At 40.8% G+C, this 16,945-nt stretch overlaps 1 protein-coding gene across 2 annotated transcripts in view; it reads right to left on the reverse strand.

Annotated features, from left to right (window-relative positions):
• Nucleotides 1-7,469: 7,469 nt before the first annotated feature.
• Nucleotides 7,470-16,945, reverse strand: part of LOC139625042 (cadherin-20-like) — a 75,139-nt gene continuing 65,663 nt past the window's right edge. For both annotated transcript variants that reach the window (XM_071484623.1, XM_071484624.1), the window contains exons 8-12: nucleotides 16,720-16,856; nucleotides 14,468-14,589; nucleotides 13,895-14,012; nucleotides 12,323-12,574; nucleotides 7,470-9,316 (exon numbers count right to left, since the gene is read on the reverse strand). In XM_071484623.1, coding sequence (XP_071340724.1) covers nucleotides 8,799-9,316; nucleotides 12,323-12,574; nucleotides 13,895-14,012; nucleotides 14,468-14,589; nucleotides 16,720-16,856 — 1,147 coding nt within the window. In that variant the 3' untranslated portion in view covers nucleotides 7,470-8,798. The remainder of the gene's footprint in view (nucleotides 9,317-12,322; nucleotides 12,575-13,894; nucleotides 14,013-14,467; nucleotides 14,590-16,719; nucleotides 16,857-16,945) is intronic.

Raw genomic sequence — 16,945 nt, forward strand, 5'->3', positions numbered from 1 at the left:
TCTAATCCACCGCCTTTGACATGTCCCACCTCAGTCCGCCCTGCTGATTTGTTTCAATTCACACATATAGGCTGGGAGATGAAGGTTTGTCACTGCCATGATAAAATGTGCAAAGCAGGCAGGACCGAATGCACAGAGACTAATCTTACAGGAACACTTTGAGCAGCACCTTTACTCGGCTCATTTTAAAAACTGGTCCAAGACACAAAATAGAACATGCTCTCATGTCCCTGTTTCTGCCATTTACCTGGAGCTCAATGTCTGATATATTTGTGAAGATGCTCCAGCATCGCCGTGCTGCTCTGTTATTCTATTCTTGAAGTGGGAGGGATGAGGGATGCTTTGATGCAGCTTCTGATTTTTGGCTCTTCTGTTCTTATGTAGCTCCAGGCAAACACCGTTATCAAAAAACGGTGCCAGTTGACAGGGATTCATAAGATATTTCAAGTAGTAATCACAGTATTTTCATCTAAATAAGCCACCAAACGCAGTTTCAAGCATCAAAGTCTGCTGGGTGTCCTCCGGAAATGTTTATTCCAGAAAACAGCAACATTAAAGAAGAAATAACAGGAACTAGAATCCAAGGCAGAGGCATCACATTGTCAAATATTACTGAAATCACACATAAAAAAGGTTTGTTTGCCCAGTATGAAATTGCATTACTTGTTTAGGTTTGCAAACACATGAACCAAAAACTGCAATGAGACCTGGCTAAAGAAAGCTTAAGTTTTGGCACCAAAATATTTAATTGAGCCTTTCTGGTTTCCATGGTTACATTTAGACAGTTAACAGGGAAAAGAAACGAGTTCTAGTTTAACTTTAAGAATCAGACCGGACATACAAGGGCATGAGGATAACTGAAGACAGCAGCACAGGTGTGAGGGTGAAGATGAGTCAAAGGTTAGAAAACACATTTGCTACAGAAGAGATAGGGGTCAGCATGGAGAGCCCATGTGACTGGTCCCTCCAAGAAGCATGGCGCCTGTGAAAATGTTTTCCATCTATTCTAAAATGTTTTCAAATAAAAAAAATTTTTAGTGACTGATAGTTCAGGTTGGTATTACTGCAGGACTGCTGTGTTAATACAGGTTCTCGCTCTCCATGTCTGCCTCAGAACCTGCTTTCACCAGCTCACACAGGTGCCTGTGTTGGGCTGATGAGACTCCTAACTGCAGCCAGCTTTCCTGTGGCGTGATTGTGAGAGCCGCTCAATCACACCAGCCATGTTTTCAGCAAAAAAGGAGCTCAAATTTCAACTTCATCTCCTGGAAAAATCAGCTGAAGAAACTGGGTATAAATTCAGGCTTCCATCCCCTACTGGTTTTGAGTGTAGGAGTCAGTTTATCAAGAAAACATGATGGAAATGTGATGTTTGTTTCATGTGTGTCATCATTTTTTCATTAAGTTTATTTCCACTGGAGTTTTTTTTTTTATTTTGGATCTTTGATACACAAACTTTTCCACTTCAGCTAAACAAATTTCCTCTGGTGTTGTATTTGTGCATGAAAACAAGCCCTTAAAGACTTGTGATGGCCGGGAGGGTCAACAGCTCACGTGACCTCAACAACTCGAGGTGTTAAGTGCCTGAGACTCCCCACCAGATCCAATCAGAAGCAGTCAACTCCAAGTAGGTCAGTTCACACCTTGCATTAAAATGCATCTCCACACGTGTCTCGATTGACCACTTGTGATCAGATCTCACTTCTCAATATGCAAATAAACTTCTCTCCTCGACCTTGACAAGCAAATCACTACATCCTTCTGCTCATGCAGAGGGCATCAGATGAGTAGACATCCTGCAGAGTGTGGACCAGGACACATTTGCATTCAGTGCTAAAAGAACGCAGCCACCTCTGAATAATCTGATCTCAAAATGCGTCCTCAATGTGTTGAGGTGTGTTCACACCTGAACTTAGAGTCGACGCTTGTGATTGGATGTTAATGTCAGGTCTGGTTTTCAGAACTGAAGAAGCCTTTCAGATGAGGTGAAACACACCAGTGACCTTCATGTTGCACTTAAGAAAACCATCACCTGAACGGCTGAGAATCTCTAGTGACCGTTTTAACCTTCAACTGTCTTGATCCTCTGGGAAATGATTCATGAAGGCAGCTAAAAACAGAACAATTATGATTTTTGAAATTTGTACCACTCATTTCCAGGCAGATGAAATGACTGTATGATATTAGGCAATGTTTTGCTGTAGGATTTGCAATTAGGTTTTCCTAGTTTATAGAAAGGAATGTATAAGTTTAATTTGGCTGTGATGCGACTGATATGTGAATATCATCACTGAAGAGTTGGGGTTGATAAGAACTAACCTCAGCCCTGTAGAAATTAACTGGGGGTCCAAAAGAAAGCAGCAGAAAAACAAATGAGTAGAGCATTTCTTTAAAAAGCTTTACACTAACGTCTGCAGCCGAGTGTGAAGTTACTGTAAACCTCAGAGACGCCGATGATGTGCCGCTCAGGAGACGCTCTGTTCTCACAGCGAAGAGCCTGACGGCAAAAAGCTCATGTTCTGCTGCAGCTTAAAGAGATAAAGCAGAAATAACCCATCACTACACTCGTGAGCTGGGCTGAGAGGAGGACGAGGAGGGAAAGACAAAGATGAAGAGGAGACAGTGAGGGAGAAAGAATTAAAAAAAAAAAAAAAAAATAAATAAATAAAATAGATATGGTGGGTATTTTATGGGGTGAAAAACTGAATTAGAGTTAACATGCAATGAGAAGAAAAAAAAAAAAAAAAAAAAAAAAAAAAAAAAAAAAAAGGTAGAGACAGAGAGAGATGAGGAGGATCAGAGAGGGAAAGCCCTGCAGCGATTTGGGTCTGTATGCGTTTTCACTCTAACTCCACATGTCAAATGGGTTGGACCTGCTCTTCTCTCCCAGGGCCTCGAGTTTGCCTTTACTTTCCGCCCCTCAATTTCCAGCAGAGCAGAGTGCATTTTTTCCACTTCGCATTAGGGGATGATTCACTGGGTCTGCTGCGGTTTACCCTCGGCAGGATTAGAGCTGGAAGGCTTCTTATTATCTTCTACTGTTTGAGCTCCTTCGTCTGTTAAAAAGAGCAGCGGAGCTTAAGACAAATTGCCCCCTCAGTGCCATTCGGATGGCACCGCTCCGGCCTGGAAATGGCCCTGGGAGAGGCTGGCAAAGGGGGCAAATGGGGAGGAAGAGGAGAAGAGGGGGGCTGCGATGGGGCGTCTGTACGTGAGGGGGTTGTTAGGATTTAATTTATGTGTAGAGAAGGGCACCGAGGAGGAAAGAGGCTGCGGGACATGAGCTCTATATGCTGACAAATGCTCCTGATGAGAGATTTACGGAATAAGGTCACAGCCAGCACAGAGCCTTCTGGTCTCAGACTGACCGACTGCTTGAAGAGTTGAGTAACCTGGAGAACATTCACAGAATAATAAACCCGACAGTCTCATGGAAAACTATAGAAGCTGAAACATGAAGTATCGTTCTCACAAAGACTCATGCCGAGTTCGGACTGAAACCATAGCTCATTAATCTTGTAGTGGATCAACACACAAAGTAAACAACTTTAATAAGCAATTAATCCTTTCAGATCAAATGAAGAACAGCAAACATGTGTAAGTTTGCATTTGCCAGTGTGAGGATTTGCAGCTTTGAACTTAAACCCTTTGGTTTATAAAGTTTGTTTTAAAATAAAATAAACCACACTGGAAGAAAATGCAGCGGATGCTGGGAAACTGAAGAACTTTTGTTTATATTTTTAGTGATTTTTTTTCTGCTTCTTGGTTTGAGATGGACGAGTTTCAGTTTGACAGGAGATAATGAATTAAACACCCCCCCCCCCCCCACACACACAAACATTTGCAAGTTCTGGTTTTTCCCAGTGTGAGAATGTACAGCTTGTCTCATTATGAACTGAAATACTTCTGGATTTTCAAGTTTTAAAATCAGACCCTGGCTTGTTTTCCTCTTGGTGCCATATGTTTAGGCAGGTGTGAAAAACAGTAATTGCACTCTGGTGGGTACATAACAACTGCACTGAGACCCTTGAGGGGAGGTGGTCTCGGTCTCCCCCCCCAAAAAAATCTCTGGAGTCATTCATGTGTGGTGGGAAAGTGATCCGACCTCAAGTCCACCCAAATACCAGGTGTACTCTACCAGTTTGAGCTCAAAGGCTCCTGTAGCCAGGTGGGCTTTGCATTTACCAGTGTGATGCACAGTTCATGAATGATGAAGTTTTCTGTAGCCAACTACTCTACAAGTAGATTCAAAGCTTGTGCCTGTTTTATTGTCCAGATCATTACCACATTCTGAGCAAACACCAACTCTGCTGTTGCCCAGGGATAAATTGCAGCAATGTTTCCCCTCTCAAAAACATGCACTCGTCCAGAACTGGACTTTCTTGCTGTGTTTACTTTCTTATTCCCACCCCACACAAATCTGATCAGTAACCAGAGTGACTGTTTTCATGTGTTTTCTTGGGTTTTTCTTTCTTGTGAAAAGAAGCCAAACCAAGGAGAAAGCCCTCCAAGTTCACAAAACTCATCAACAGCTTTGGACCAGAACAAACAGATAAGTGTCAAAATGCCCTTAAGGGGTCTCAGACGAGGCAGCGCAGGCCCAGAACTAAAGAGGTGAAAGCCAGGGAGACAAAGAGAGACTGTGTGACTGCCTCTGGTTTATGTGCAGTCAGCCCAGGCGAGCTGAATCTCTTTGACGAGCTGACTCCGCCCTCCTGGAAAACCTGTCCACATTGTTTTCACAATAGGCTGAACAAAAAAATTCAAGAATTCATGATAAAAAAATAATCAGAACTTGAAATTTTGCCTAAAATCTGCGCTACAACCTAACTTACAACTCTTATCATTATGAACTGAAACCCTTTTTTAAAAACACTTGTTTTCCATCAAAACTGGGAAAAGACGCAGGAGGATTTTCCGACAATTTTTTAGTGTCACAAAGGATTTTAAAAGAATGGAGGCTGATGTAGGAACTGTAATTGAACTGAAGGAGAAAGTGAAGTGGAGGAGCTGGAAGCAGAGGGAGACCGGCTCATTGGCTCTGGCAGTCCACCTGTGCTCAACCACCTTGACGAGCCAAGTACACACACCTGCAGGGAGACGTACCAGACGCCTGTCCTGAGGGTGTCAAGATAAACTAAACTATAAAAGACACTTTTTAAAAAGAAAGCAGTTGATAATTTATAGTCACAACTTGCAGACATAGTTCTGAGCAGAAAATGAAAGAAATACCTGTATGCATGAACTTTTGGGGTGATTTTAAAGGAACTATTAGTGCAGTTATTTGGATTTAAAAAAAAAATGTGATTTAAAGGCAGTGAAAATATATTTTCAGTTAGTTCCTTACATATGAGCAACGGGGTCTTGCAGGAACATTTTTCTGATAAAACTGGAGCATGTTTGGTTGTTTCACATGAGAGATTTCAGTGTTTTAGTCTGTGCTCCTCTTACTGGTTTAAAAAGCACCTACTGTTAAATTAGTAGTTTTGACATTTTGGAAAATACACTGATGCACTTTTTTGCTAAGTTAGATGAAGATACTTCCCTCATGTCTGTGCACTAAGTATGAATGATTAGCTTTGCTTGGCATAAAAACTGGAAGCAGGGGAAACGGCTGGCAAGGCTATATCCAGCCAGTGGGACAAAACACACCAGCACAGATTCACATGTTCGCTATTTGTGTAATTTCTGCACAGATGTAAAAATTTCCTATAAAACTACAACTTGTTTTTACATTCCTGTTTTTATACTAATTAAAATGTAGACATTTGTTCATTTGAAAGCTTTGCTAGGCATATTTTTTTGTGACTTAGTTTGAAACCAGGCCTTTTCATGTCTTGGTGCTAAACTAAGCTACCTGTCTCCCAGGGTCAGGATTAAGGTTAACCAAATCAAATTTATCGCACATGAGCGTGGCATCAGCTTTTTGTTTGACTTGGTGTGAAACAGAGAATATCGTCAAAGAGTCAAATCATTCCTTCAAGCTGTGTATTTATTCTATTTGTGCTGTTAATTATGATTGAGACAGCAGTCTTACTTGCTAGCACTGCTAAGTAGCTACCTTTAGCACTTTTAGCTAACACCACAAGTTATACTCTGTACTATTCCATTGTTGGACATATACAAACATGGCAATTTAAGTTAAAATCATTGTATCACCGCTGTTGAATCATTTTTTTTATATGTTTTTAAACCTTTAAATAGTAAATTTTAAAGCTGTATAGAACCATTTTTTACCACCAGAAGACAGAAAGACAACACAAACTGTGCAACATAGCTGGTCTTCACACATGGAGTTGACTGATAAGTTTGGAGGTTAGAGTATTCATTTAAAATAACATTTGTAAAGCCTGTGTGGACTGTTAAGACAAAGGGAGACAAATGGGAGAAATATCCCCAGAGTGTAATTGAAGTGTGCTGCTCAGCATGCAGCGGGTGTGAAGGCATTTAAGTGAAAATTTAAATCTGGGGAATATTATAGACTCAACTTCTGTGCAATTTCACTGCTGAATGCCACCCAGCAGGAGATCCAGGGCCACTGATTTCAGAGTTATTTCTCTGATATTTGTTTTGACAACATAGTAGAAAATCTCATATGAGGCAGATTCTCCTTTTTGTTTTATATATTCTCTAAACTTTTACTTTTCTGTTCATCCTCACTTCCCTTTTCTTGCCTCTCGTCGTCTTCTTTCCTTTTGCCTTTCCTTCCCTTCATTGGGATTGTTTTGATTGACACAAGCAATTAAGTAGAGACTCTTGTTTATAAGTGATTGATTCCCATTGGCAAATATCCCATTCATTCATATAAATGTTATAGTGAAAGCAATCAGATGGAACAATTTTGCAAGGTGCTACCGGGGCTCGAGGCGCAGGTACTGCAGGCATTGTGGGGGATGAGCTTTTAATCAATGCTAAGCATTTTTGCTGCAAAACAAAATAAGTCATGCAAATTAAGTACTTTAAAGGGAAACTATAATGAAAACTGAATCATTCGCAATAACACTTTGGAGGACAATTTAGCATGTGATTGCAAATTTAAATAACTACTTCATCTTTTGAAGGACTTACATTTCTGTCATGCTTCAGGGGATTGCATAATGTTCTCTGCTGCCAAAAGAAGCACTTTATTATTCCAAACTAGTCTGACTTTTTTGCCCCCATGATGCTCAGGAAGGATACTTTCTTTTCTTGCATCAGTGATGCAAATATACTGACAATTTCCTCAACTCCAGGTGGTTTAAAGACAGAAGCGATGTCTTCTTCTTCTTTTTTTTTTTTTTGTTTTATTACCAAGAATACAAAAAATATCTACATTCACATACCACTTACTGTAGCATGATTGACCACATAGATTTCAAGTAAACTCCACCTAATCTAATTATCAAAATGTACCATCAATTCCCTCCCGGTTCATAAAATCCTTTTTTGTCTTTTGGTGTTTGTGTTTGTTGTTGTTGTTTGTTTTTTTTTTTTTTTTTTTTTTTTTTTTTGCTCTCCCAAAATGTCATTTTTTGTCTTTTTTACATTTGGCACTTAATGCAGATTATCAGTGTCTCTGTAGTCCAAAGGATCGGAGGATTAAGCCACATTTGTGTGGTGGCAGAGAAACAACGCAGTATCTCTAACAGGACAGATCAAGCCTTGCTGCTGTCGGACTCTTGTTGGCACGGTGGTGGATCCGAAATGAAAGGCGCCTCGGTCATGTGCTCATCCAGGTACAGGGATGCATCTTGAGGAAAGTTTGACTGTCTGCTGGGACGTATCCAGTTCCATTAATGGATATTCCAAAAAATGGCTTCCCTCTTCTGCTCATGAGTGTGTAACTGCTTTTGTGTTTTTGGGACAAAAAAAAAAAGAGTTACAATACAAAGACCTACAAATGATACAAAAACAATAATACAATAAACATCTCAACCTGGAAAACCCACATGGGATTACAGCATCACCATCTCCTGTGCATGTCACGGGACATTTAGAGATGGAAAACATTATTTTTTTTTCTCAGACTGAAAACAAGGGCAGTTACATCATGTATGTTACAACATATATGTGATCTTTTAAAGATTTCCTTACGTAGCGGCAGTTTAAGTACAGTGTTGGTTTATAGTACCCAAATAATTTAGCAAAAAATATAAATACAGCACATGAAACAAAGGAATAAATTAAGACCTGCCACAGATGAAACAAAACACAAACAAAAAACCCCAATATGCCGCTGATTGCAGCAATGACTCCTTGCTTTGTTTTATTTGTCAGTGTTGTGGCTTGAGTCGTATAAAAGCACAAACTCAGAGCAGAGGATCAGCATTTCAGAGTTTGTCTCCTGTGCTGCGGTGAGTAAGGTAGCCCCGCTCTCTCGTTTTCATCTCTGGCATAAATCGCTCAACACTTTGAACCAAAGGGGCTCTGCCTGTGGCTGGGTCAGGCGGGAGAGTTAACATGTGCTTTGAAGCCATTCCTTTGCGAGGCCCCTTGATGCTGCCAATCCAGCCCCTCTCTGAAGCCCCACCTCTGGGGGAGATTTAAAAACCAGCTCACGCTGCTGCTGCTGCTGCTGCTGCTGCTGCGGGCGTCTCAGGCCTCCAAAGCTGTGGAGAATCGCGGCTTCGGCAGGAATTCAAGTGCTAACAGTCATGGATGTGGACGTAAGCAGATCCTGGCTTTATTGTGTCTTCTTCACACACTGTTTGTCGGTTTGTGTCACTTCTCTGATGTGTTTTTGTCTCTTTTTTTTTTTCTTTTCTCTTTTTTGTTGGTGTAGTTTGTCTTAAGATCAAAAAGGCAAAGGCTCAGGAGTTCTACCACATCGGCGGACTGTTTGTCTCCAGCACGCCGTACATCTCAGCGAGTTTTTTAAAACGAGGCCCCCACTCGTTGAGATAGTCGTACTCGTGGTCGGTGTTCGAGGTTCCCGACTGGAGCGAGCTGAGCGACTCGGCGACCGAACCTTCCCCCTCGTAGGCGTAGGTCTGCAGGGAGTCGTAAGGTGGCGCGCACGGGTCCATGTCAGCCTCCAGGAGCTTCGCCAGCACGTATCCGTGAACGTTGCTGTCCCCGCCGCCGCCCATCACGCAGGCTTGAGGGACGTAACGCGACAAACTTTCGATCTCCGGCAGCATGTCCTGTCTCATCTTGCCCAGGTGCTGGTGCGCCTCACGTGGGTTCCACATGGCGGCGATGTCGAAGGCCTCGGTGTCCTCCTCGCCACCGCCCTCATCGTCATAGCGCACAATGTTCTCGTGGACGTTCTCCTCCTCGTCACACAGGTAGGGCTTCTTACGATGCGTCCGCAGGGAAAGCATCAGCAGAATCATCACTGTTGTAAAGGAAAAATAAGAAACTGTCAGCAAAGTTTTATAAATGTCTACAAAGTTATTTTCATTGTGAAGTAAAAAGCTTTATGACATCCACGGAGTCATATGTGAAGACTGAACTAGTGGTAAAGCTGTTTAATTCTTTATCACCTAATGTTTCAAAGGTCTCATAGTGAAAAAGGCAGATGTCCATGTGTTTGTGATTATAAAGCAGGTCTAGGTTCTATGTTACTACTGTGAAAGTATCAAAGTTCACAGAGAAATGCACACAGCCTGTATTCAGAGCAGCCTATGGGACTATGGATGAAAACTAGCCTTGTGGCTAATTCTGGCATATTTCTAGTAATGTTTATTAACTAAACTAAACATGTCTGCAACAAGAGCAGGACAGCTGGCAGGAGAAGCATCCCATGATTTCTCCCTTTGGACAAGATGGCTCACTGACAGAGCAAAGGTGAAAGTACATGAATGCATAAAAACATCACACAGTTGCCTTTAACTGGTACATTTGGTTAGAAAACACTCTCCTAGTCAGGCTGCAGTTTCAGCTGGTTGTAGTAGAATGTAAAAACAGTGACCGAGGGTGAGCCTCCGGGCAGCAGTAGGCCTTGATTTAAATCACTCCAGCATTTTGTTTTACACTCCGACCTCTCGGCCGGTGAGTGTGCTGCTCAAGTATTTGTGAAACTTCCTCTGGAGTGAAATCATTGACTTTGAAGCAGAATATAAACATGAAATGTGCTGGACTCATGAATATGCATGTTACCAAGATATTATTATTATTATTATTATTATTATTATTATTATTATTATTATTATTATTATTATTATTATTTAACACGTTTTATCACCTCAGAACTCATTGCTGCAGACTTGCTCACAACATGAGAACAAGATGGACAAAGAAGGTGAAATACTAGTGAAAAAAGAGGCACCACAGGAGCACGAGGAGCAGCCAGCTACGAGGCATCTCCCAGTGTGACATGATTGGTGCAGGATTAAAAATGGCCTCCTTTTTGCATCCTGGCAAAAGTCTAGCGTTCATTAGCACCAGCTGCCCTATAGCATCACACTGTCTTTTCCCCAGGATGCTGATATGAACCCACTTTATCTCTCCCTGCAGACCGGTAACTGTGAGCAGGGACGGCTCAGCAGGTTGACTCACTCTGCTCCGCTGGGAGGGAGCAATAAATTTAGTTAAAACATCTTTGCCCGCTTGGAGTCTGAGCTCACTGTGTTGAATAGACACAATAATTCTGATTTCAGTGGAGGGAGCTGATCTATTTTATGTGTTACTTAGTGGTTATGAGCTCCTCAGTTTCACCAAAAACCCTCACACGTATCAGTGGTTAGTTGTGCTGCTGTTCAAAAGGAACCTAAATTCTACAGGATCCATCATCAGTCTTGAATGGAGATAGTAACATTGACAATGTCAGAGTGTGCAATATAACATATCTGCAGCTTTAAGGTCACTTTCAGATGCAGAGAAATGAAAGTAGGAAACACATGGTTACTGACATATAACTGTGTTAAATATATAAAAAAAAACCTAAATGAAACTGTGATAATTACTTATTTTTTGTGTCTTTGACATCACAACACACTTTGATAATAAACCTTTCACTATCTTAGATGTGAATAATAAGTATTATTTTATTAACTGCTGAATTTCTGTTTTGATACTTATCCAACTGCCCTTTTGTGCGTTTTTTTTTTTTTTTTTTTTTTAATATTTGAAACTCAGCTGAGGGACAAAAAGATTAAGAAAATCTCTGTCTCTTGGTCTTTAGAAACACTTGGAGACAAGAAATGTGATAAAACTAAAACTGAGTGATGAAAAGAGTTTGGAAGGTGTCTTTTTCTTTGCCTTTGTGAAACCAAACACACAAGAGCAAAAGTGTAAGGAATGGATTAAAACAGGGGTGGTGTCCTTAGCTTTTATTTTTTTATTTTTGTTTCTTTCTGTTTCTATCATGCAGCAGGTACCTGGAGGACGGAGCCCTTTTGATCACCTGAGTTGATAGAACCTGGGCCTGGAGCTCCCACACTGAGACTGTAGCTGTGTCCCAATTCAGGGGTTCCATCCCTCAGAGGCTAAAGACCGATTTTTGTCACAGCGGCGTGGTTAGGCTGTCCAATTTCAGACACTCCTTCAAATGCGGCCGAGAAATGTGGCCTCTGTTCCCCGACCTACCCCAAGATTCATTGTGCACCGGTAATAAAAGCAAACACCATCGAGTGTTGGGTTTCAGCTCAGTTCAACAGCTGACGGTACAACTGTTAAAACCACTGGCCTTAAAACCTCAAGTTTTTGTGAATAAAAGTTACATGTTGTTGCTAGGCGACAGAAGCCGCATTTTGCAGTGCAACTGTAATGGTAATAGTCTCCTCCCCAGACCACACAGACCCTGAACTGGGACACAGTTTTCTGGAGTTTATCTCTCTCTCTGCTCCTCAACACATTTGTGGTTTTGCACATTGCATTCATGCACACGCTCAGCACTGAGTTAACTGATGACCACCTCCCACTGTATCCTGACTTCATTCTGTGTTAATGCTTCCATTTGCTTTCTGTCTGCGTCTGCAGACCAAGGTCCTGACACCAGGGTCTCTGCAGGGCTCTCAGCCTTTTTAAGACATTTCTTTTGAATTAAATATGTATTAGTAAGTAGAAAATAATTTTAGGTTTATAATAATTCTAGTTTTGATACATTTCATAAGTGCATGAATATACTGACATTTGTATTTTAAGTCAGTGCTTGACCTGGAGAAGCAGCAGGAAGTGGAGGGATGGATCCACAAACTAAAAAAATAATATATTTTACATAAGGTCAGAAGGCTGGGACAACAGTACTGGGGATTTTTCAGCCAATGCTTTTTAAAGCTTTTCCATACCCTGGAGGCTATATGAGGTTTTACCTGACGCCGTATCAGATTAAATATCATTGCATGACAAAAGGCCACTGGCTCCTGTCTGCACACCATCACAGCAGCAGATCATAACTCACCCAGCAGGACGAAGATGCAGGCCAGGATGGCGATGAGCGCTCCTCTGCTGAGGCTGGCGGGCAGGCTGTAGGCCTCGGCGTTGCACGACATGAGGTTGCCCTCCTGGTCGCAGCTGCACACTCGGATGGTCAGTGTGCTGGTGCTGGTCTGGACCGGCTGCTCGCCGTCAGAGATAAAGATGGGCAAGTAGAACACGGTCTGGTCCTGCTGCGACCAGCCTCCGCGCCGAGTCAGGATCCACGCTGTGTTGTCTGGGAAGAGACAAAGAGGTCAGGGAAAGGTTGAGTTAACGTTCAGAGATGAGAGGTTTGGACTCAGATCGCTTACTCTGCAACAGCTGCCTTTTACAGATCACAGGGTACAGGGCATGAACAGCATACATTCAAGATTACAGGTAGTGGTGGATGAGCACAGAGTCATGGGAGATGGCGGTGATGCTGTGAGTTGAAGATTTGTACAGCTGTGAAGATGAAGTGGTGATTGAAGAAGTTATACGCAGCAATTTAACACCAATTACTCTGCTTGTTATTGTGACACATGATGATCTGAAAAAAATCTAAGTTAACTTTTAACACACATGATTAGATTAATAGCAGAATGTAAACTGGTCAGTTGCTGCTTTTATTGGCAAAGGTTAATGTATAGTTCCTATACCAGGAGTGAGTGGGTGAAAACCAGGAATCCCAACCACTAGACCATATGGGACATACAATAATAATTGGTGATATAGGTAATTGAGGCATATTTGCACAGAATCACAAGTGATAAATGACTAAAGATACTTTATTTTACTTTATTAAACACAGTTTACTTGACATCAGATACAGTATCTATACACTTCCCCACTTCTTACTACTATACTGAGCATACAAACCCATGGTTTACCCTTAGTTGAATGGGTAATGAAATGTCACTCTCACAAATATACATTGGCAATACTACAGTTCCCATACCAGGAGTTGAACCCAGGCCGCGTGGGTGAAAACCAGGAATCCTAACCGCTAGACCATATGGGACCACGATCCCCTGCTGAGGTGCAGTTCTCCCAGAGCTGCTGAGCTGAAGCTACAGTTTTAATCCACCTCAGAGTAAAGACATGTAACTACCACTATACTGTTTGTACTGTTTTGTTAACATCTTGCCTAAATGCCTGCCTGTCTTGACACTGTTGTGACCACTACACCAGATGGGAACCCCTGCTGTTGATAACACTGACTTTAGTCTGTAACCCAGTCACACTTGGAGGACATCTGCTGTGTAGTTTACAGTGCAAAACAGGGAAAAAAAACCAAAACAAATGGAGCTAAAGCTTTCGGGGTGTCTGGAGATGGAAGATGATGGAGGGACTCTGCGTTGCCCCTCAGGCATCCTCCTCCATATGGAGAGAGCAGTGGAGACAGATGATAATTTGATGCTGTATGTGGCGTCAGAGCAGTGCTACAATCCCATAAAATACTAAATTTGAACACCTCACTATTTTACCCAGGATAAACCATCAATCCTAATCCACGCTGTGCCGCTGGAGAGCTAACACCCTGACTGTCAGTGTAACACACCATCTGGGTGTTTACCTTGGTTGTCTCTCAGGGTGAAGTTGGGGTTGTTCGCAGCCTCTGGAGCCAGACTGTAGTAGAAGTGTTGTCCACCCAGTGGCTCATCTGGATCCACCGCCGTCACTGTCTGGATCAGCTGGATTACATCAACACACAGTTAGAGCCCAGTGGGAGAAAGTCACAGATTCATCCTCAGCTGTGGTCATGTAAGCAATATATTATGTAACATAAGCTTTTTCATCACTTACAATACATTTACATCCATCTTACCATGATAAACATGTATCATTTTATATTTTAGAGCAGATGCAGCTCCCATGAGGCTTTACAATCATAGTATTGTGTTTGTTTTAGGAAAAAAAAGTATGCAAAGCAAACATTAAATTACAGATGATCACACTGCAACATGCTTTTTAAGATCAGAATATATTTCCAGTAGCTGTAAAAAGGTAGTGGAGTAAAAAGTTTTCAGATTTGTACCTCAAATCTGAGTTTAAGAGCAGTACTTGAGTAAATATTATTACTTTCCACTACTAATGAAATACATACACAATTTCTCATGCAGATCTCGGATGATTTGTGTTTCCGTACCTGCCCGGCTTTGGCGTTTTCACACACATAAGCCTCCAAATAGTGCGTCAGCAAGGGAGGATTATCATTCACATCCATGACCTTCACAGCCACCGACACACTTGCGATCTGTGTTGGGTTGTCTGCAGGAACACACACACACACACACACACACACACACACACACAGTAAACACACAGATTGGTCAGAAGCTGTAAGATGCATTGATGGACTCAGATAAATGACTCTTTGGGGATCCTGCTTAGCTCACTTTGTGCCTCTCTTAATCTTCCCCTCATTTACAGCGAGCGTGCGGCACATTAGGGCCTCTCTCACGCTTAGATCACAATTCTATTATTCTCCATTACCAATCAGCAATTTGCATACCTTAACCAGCTGTGTAATAGGCAATAGAAACACAATTAGTGGGCAGTAACTACTTTCTCAGGCTTCATCACATGATCAATCAATCATTGGTGTGACTTTGGCTCTGGAGGTCGAAGCTCAAGTGGTCTCGTATTAATGTGTGTGTGTGTGTGAGGGTTCAGAGGAGTAATTTAATGTCCAGCTTGAGTGAAAGTGCTGTAGCTGTGCTGAGGTTTTACCCACTTGAAGTGAAATCAGTGATGTGAAAATCTATTTGAGTTGCAGTGCAAATCAAATGTGAATAGTGATTGATTTGCTTTAAAAAATCGAAGTTTTGTTCAAAATGAAAGTTGATAAAATCAAATTTTTCCACAGGCGACATTTGGACATGTTGCATTAGGAAAAGCACAGGTTTAAATAATAACATTAATTATAACTATATTCTCATAATATAATATAATATGATACAGGGTAATATAATTTTCTCTTAAATCACAACTTTATATTGTGATATTATTACTTTAATAAAATTATGACATCTGATGAAATTATGACCACAAATTACCACATAATGATAATTACCTTTTTTCTCATATGATGTTTCTCTTGAATTCCAAGTTTTTAATTGTAATATTATTAATGTTTCTTACATTCTTTATGCTCATTTTACATAAAATTACAATTACATATTGTGATATGATGACTTTTCTAGTAAACCTATGACTTAATCCTCATAATGTTAGGACTTTTGCCCAAAAAAATTATAACTTCATGTCATAAATTACCTTTTTTTTTTTTTTTAACTTTCCTCTTGTGCTGTGACAAATAATCTTTACAACTTAATTCTCAAAAAGACATTTTCTCATAAAATTCCAACTTTTTTCATGATATTGTGACTTTTTACGTAAAATCACAACTTTATTTGTGAAAAATTAATCTTATTCAATGATGCTTATTTACAACAGAGGATCAATCACTTTAATTTTGTTCCAGCTAATTTTAATCTTCCTCTCTGTTTCTCCGTTTCTGTTTTGTTTTCTTCATCTCTTCCTATCTGTGTCCCCTCTCGCCCTTTTCATCTCCATCACATCTTTAATTAGCCACCATGCGGGAAGTTAGTAATTAGTCATTAATTCAATTACCGTCTTCTTTTAGGTGTGTCTACCAAACAAAGAGACAAACAGACAAACAAAGGGGGGGGGGCATGAAGGTGACTTTCAGTGCTACCAGCTGTGTGCAGATCTGTAGGGCATCTCCTGCTCTAAATTACGTAACTCTGCAGGAGTTGTTTTCCAAAATCACTGGTTCTGCATTTGTGCAAGTACATTCACCCATCTGGTTGTTTTCTGTGTAAACACACAGCACGAATCTCCTTCTTATCAGCTGATTGTCTGGAGTCAAAATCCTGAAAGTCAAACTGACACTAGAATTTATTTTTGCTTGAATAATTGCTAGAATTTTGAGAGGATTTACAATTTTTAAATCACTGTAAACTGAATATGTTTGTTAATTTGATTCATTTGAAGATGTCACCTTGGACTTGGGTGGAATACAAACTTACTAGCACAATGTGTCCTCCCAAATATTGAATATAGTTAAGGAAAGATCATTTTTAATTCAGTTGAGGATTTACAGGGCTATGATGGTGCATCTGTGTCAACAAAAACACATTTTTGTCCTCAAATCTGAACAATTGCCACCGTATCATTTTATATTTCTTTGCACAAAAGCAAGAATTTACATTTTAGTTCTACTTTAAAGCCTTTATTTCAAAAGATAACTGACTTGTTTATAAAATCAAGTGTATTTTTTCTCTTGATGTTTATCTAAATATGAATAAAGGAAAATATGAGAGCAATGACGTGATAATGTGGAGATCATTTCTGTGTGGTGTGCATGTGACGTACTCATCTCCATTGCGAGGACGGTGATGTTGTGCCAGCCGATCTCCTCTCGGTCCAGTAAACGCACCGTCATCAGCGACCCGGAAGTGATTTCAATGTAGAAGTACTTCTCAGGGTCACTGGACCTCTCGATGGAATACCTGATGGCAAAGAAAAAAAAAAAAAAAAAATGCCATGTGAATATCAGCGTTGAATAAAGTGCACCTTTGTGTGTTTTTGGGACCTTGTA

The sequence above is a fragment of the Trachinotus anak genome, unplaced genomic scaffold (assembly GCF_046630095.1).
Source record: "Trachinotus anak isolate AG129_WGS33_773 ecotype Australia unplaced genomic scaffold, CSIRO_AGI_Tana_v1 ptg000009l, whole genome shotgun sequence".
NCBI lineage: Eukaryota > Metazoa > Chordata > Actinopteri > Carangiformes > Carangidae > Trachinotus > Trachinotus anak.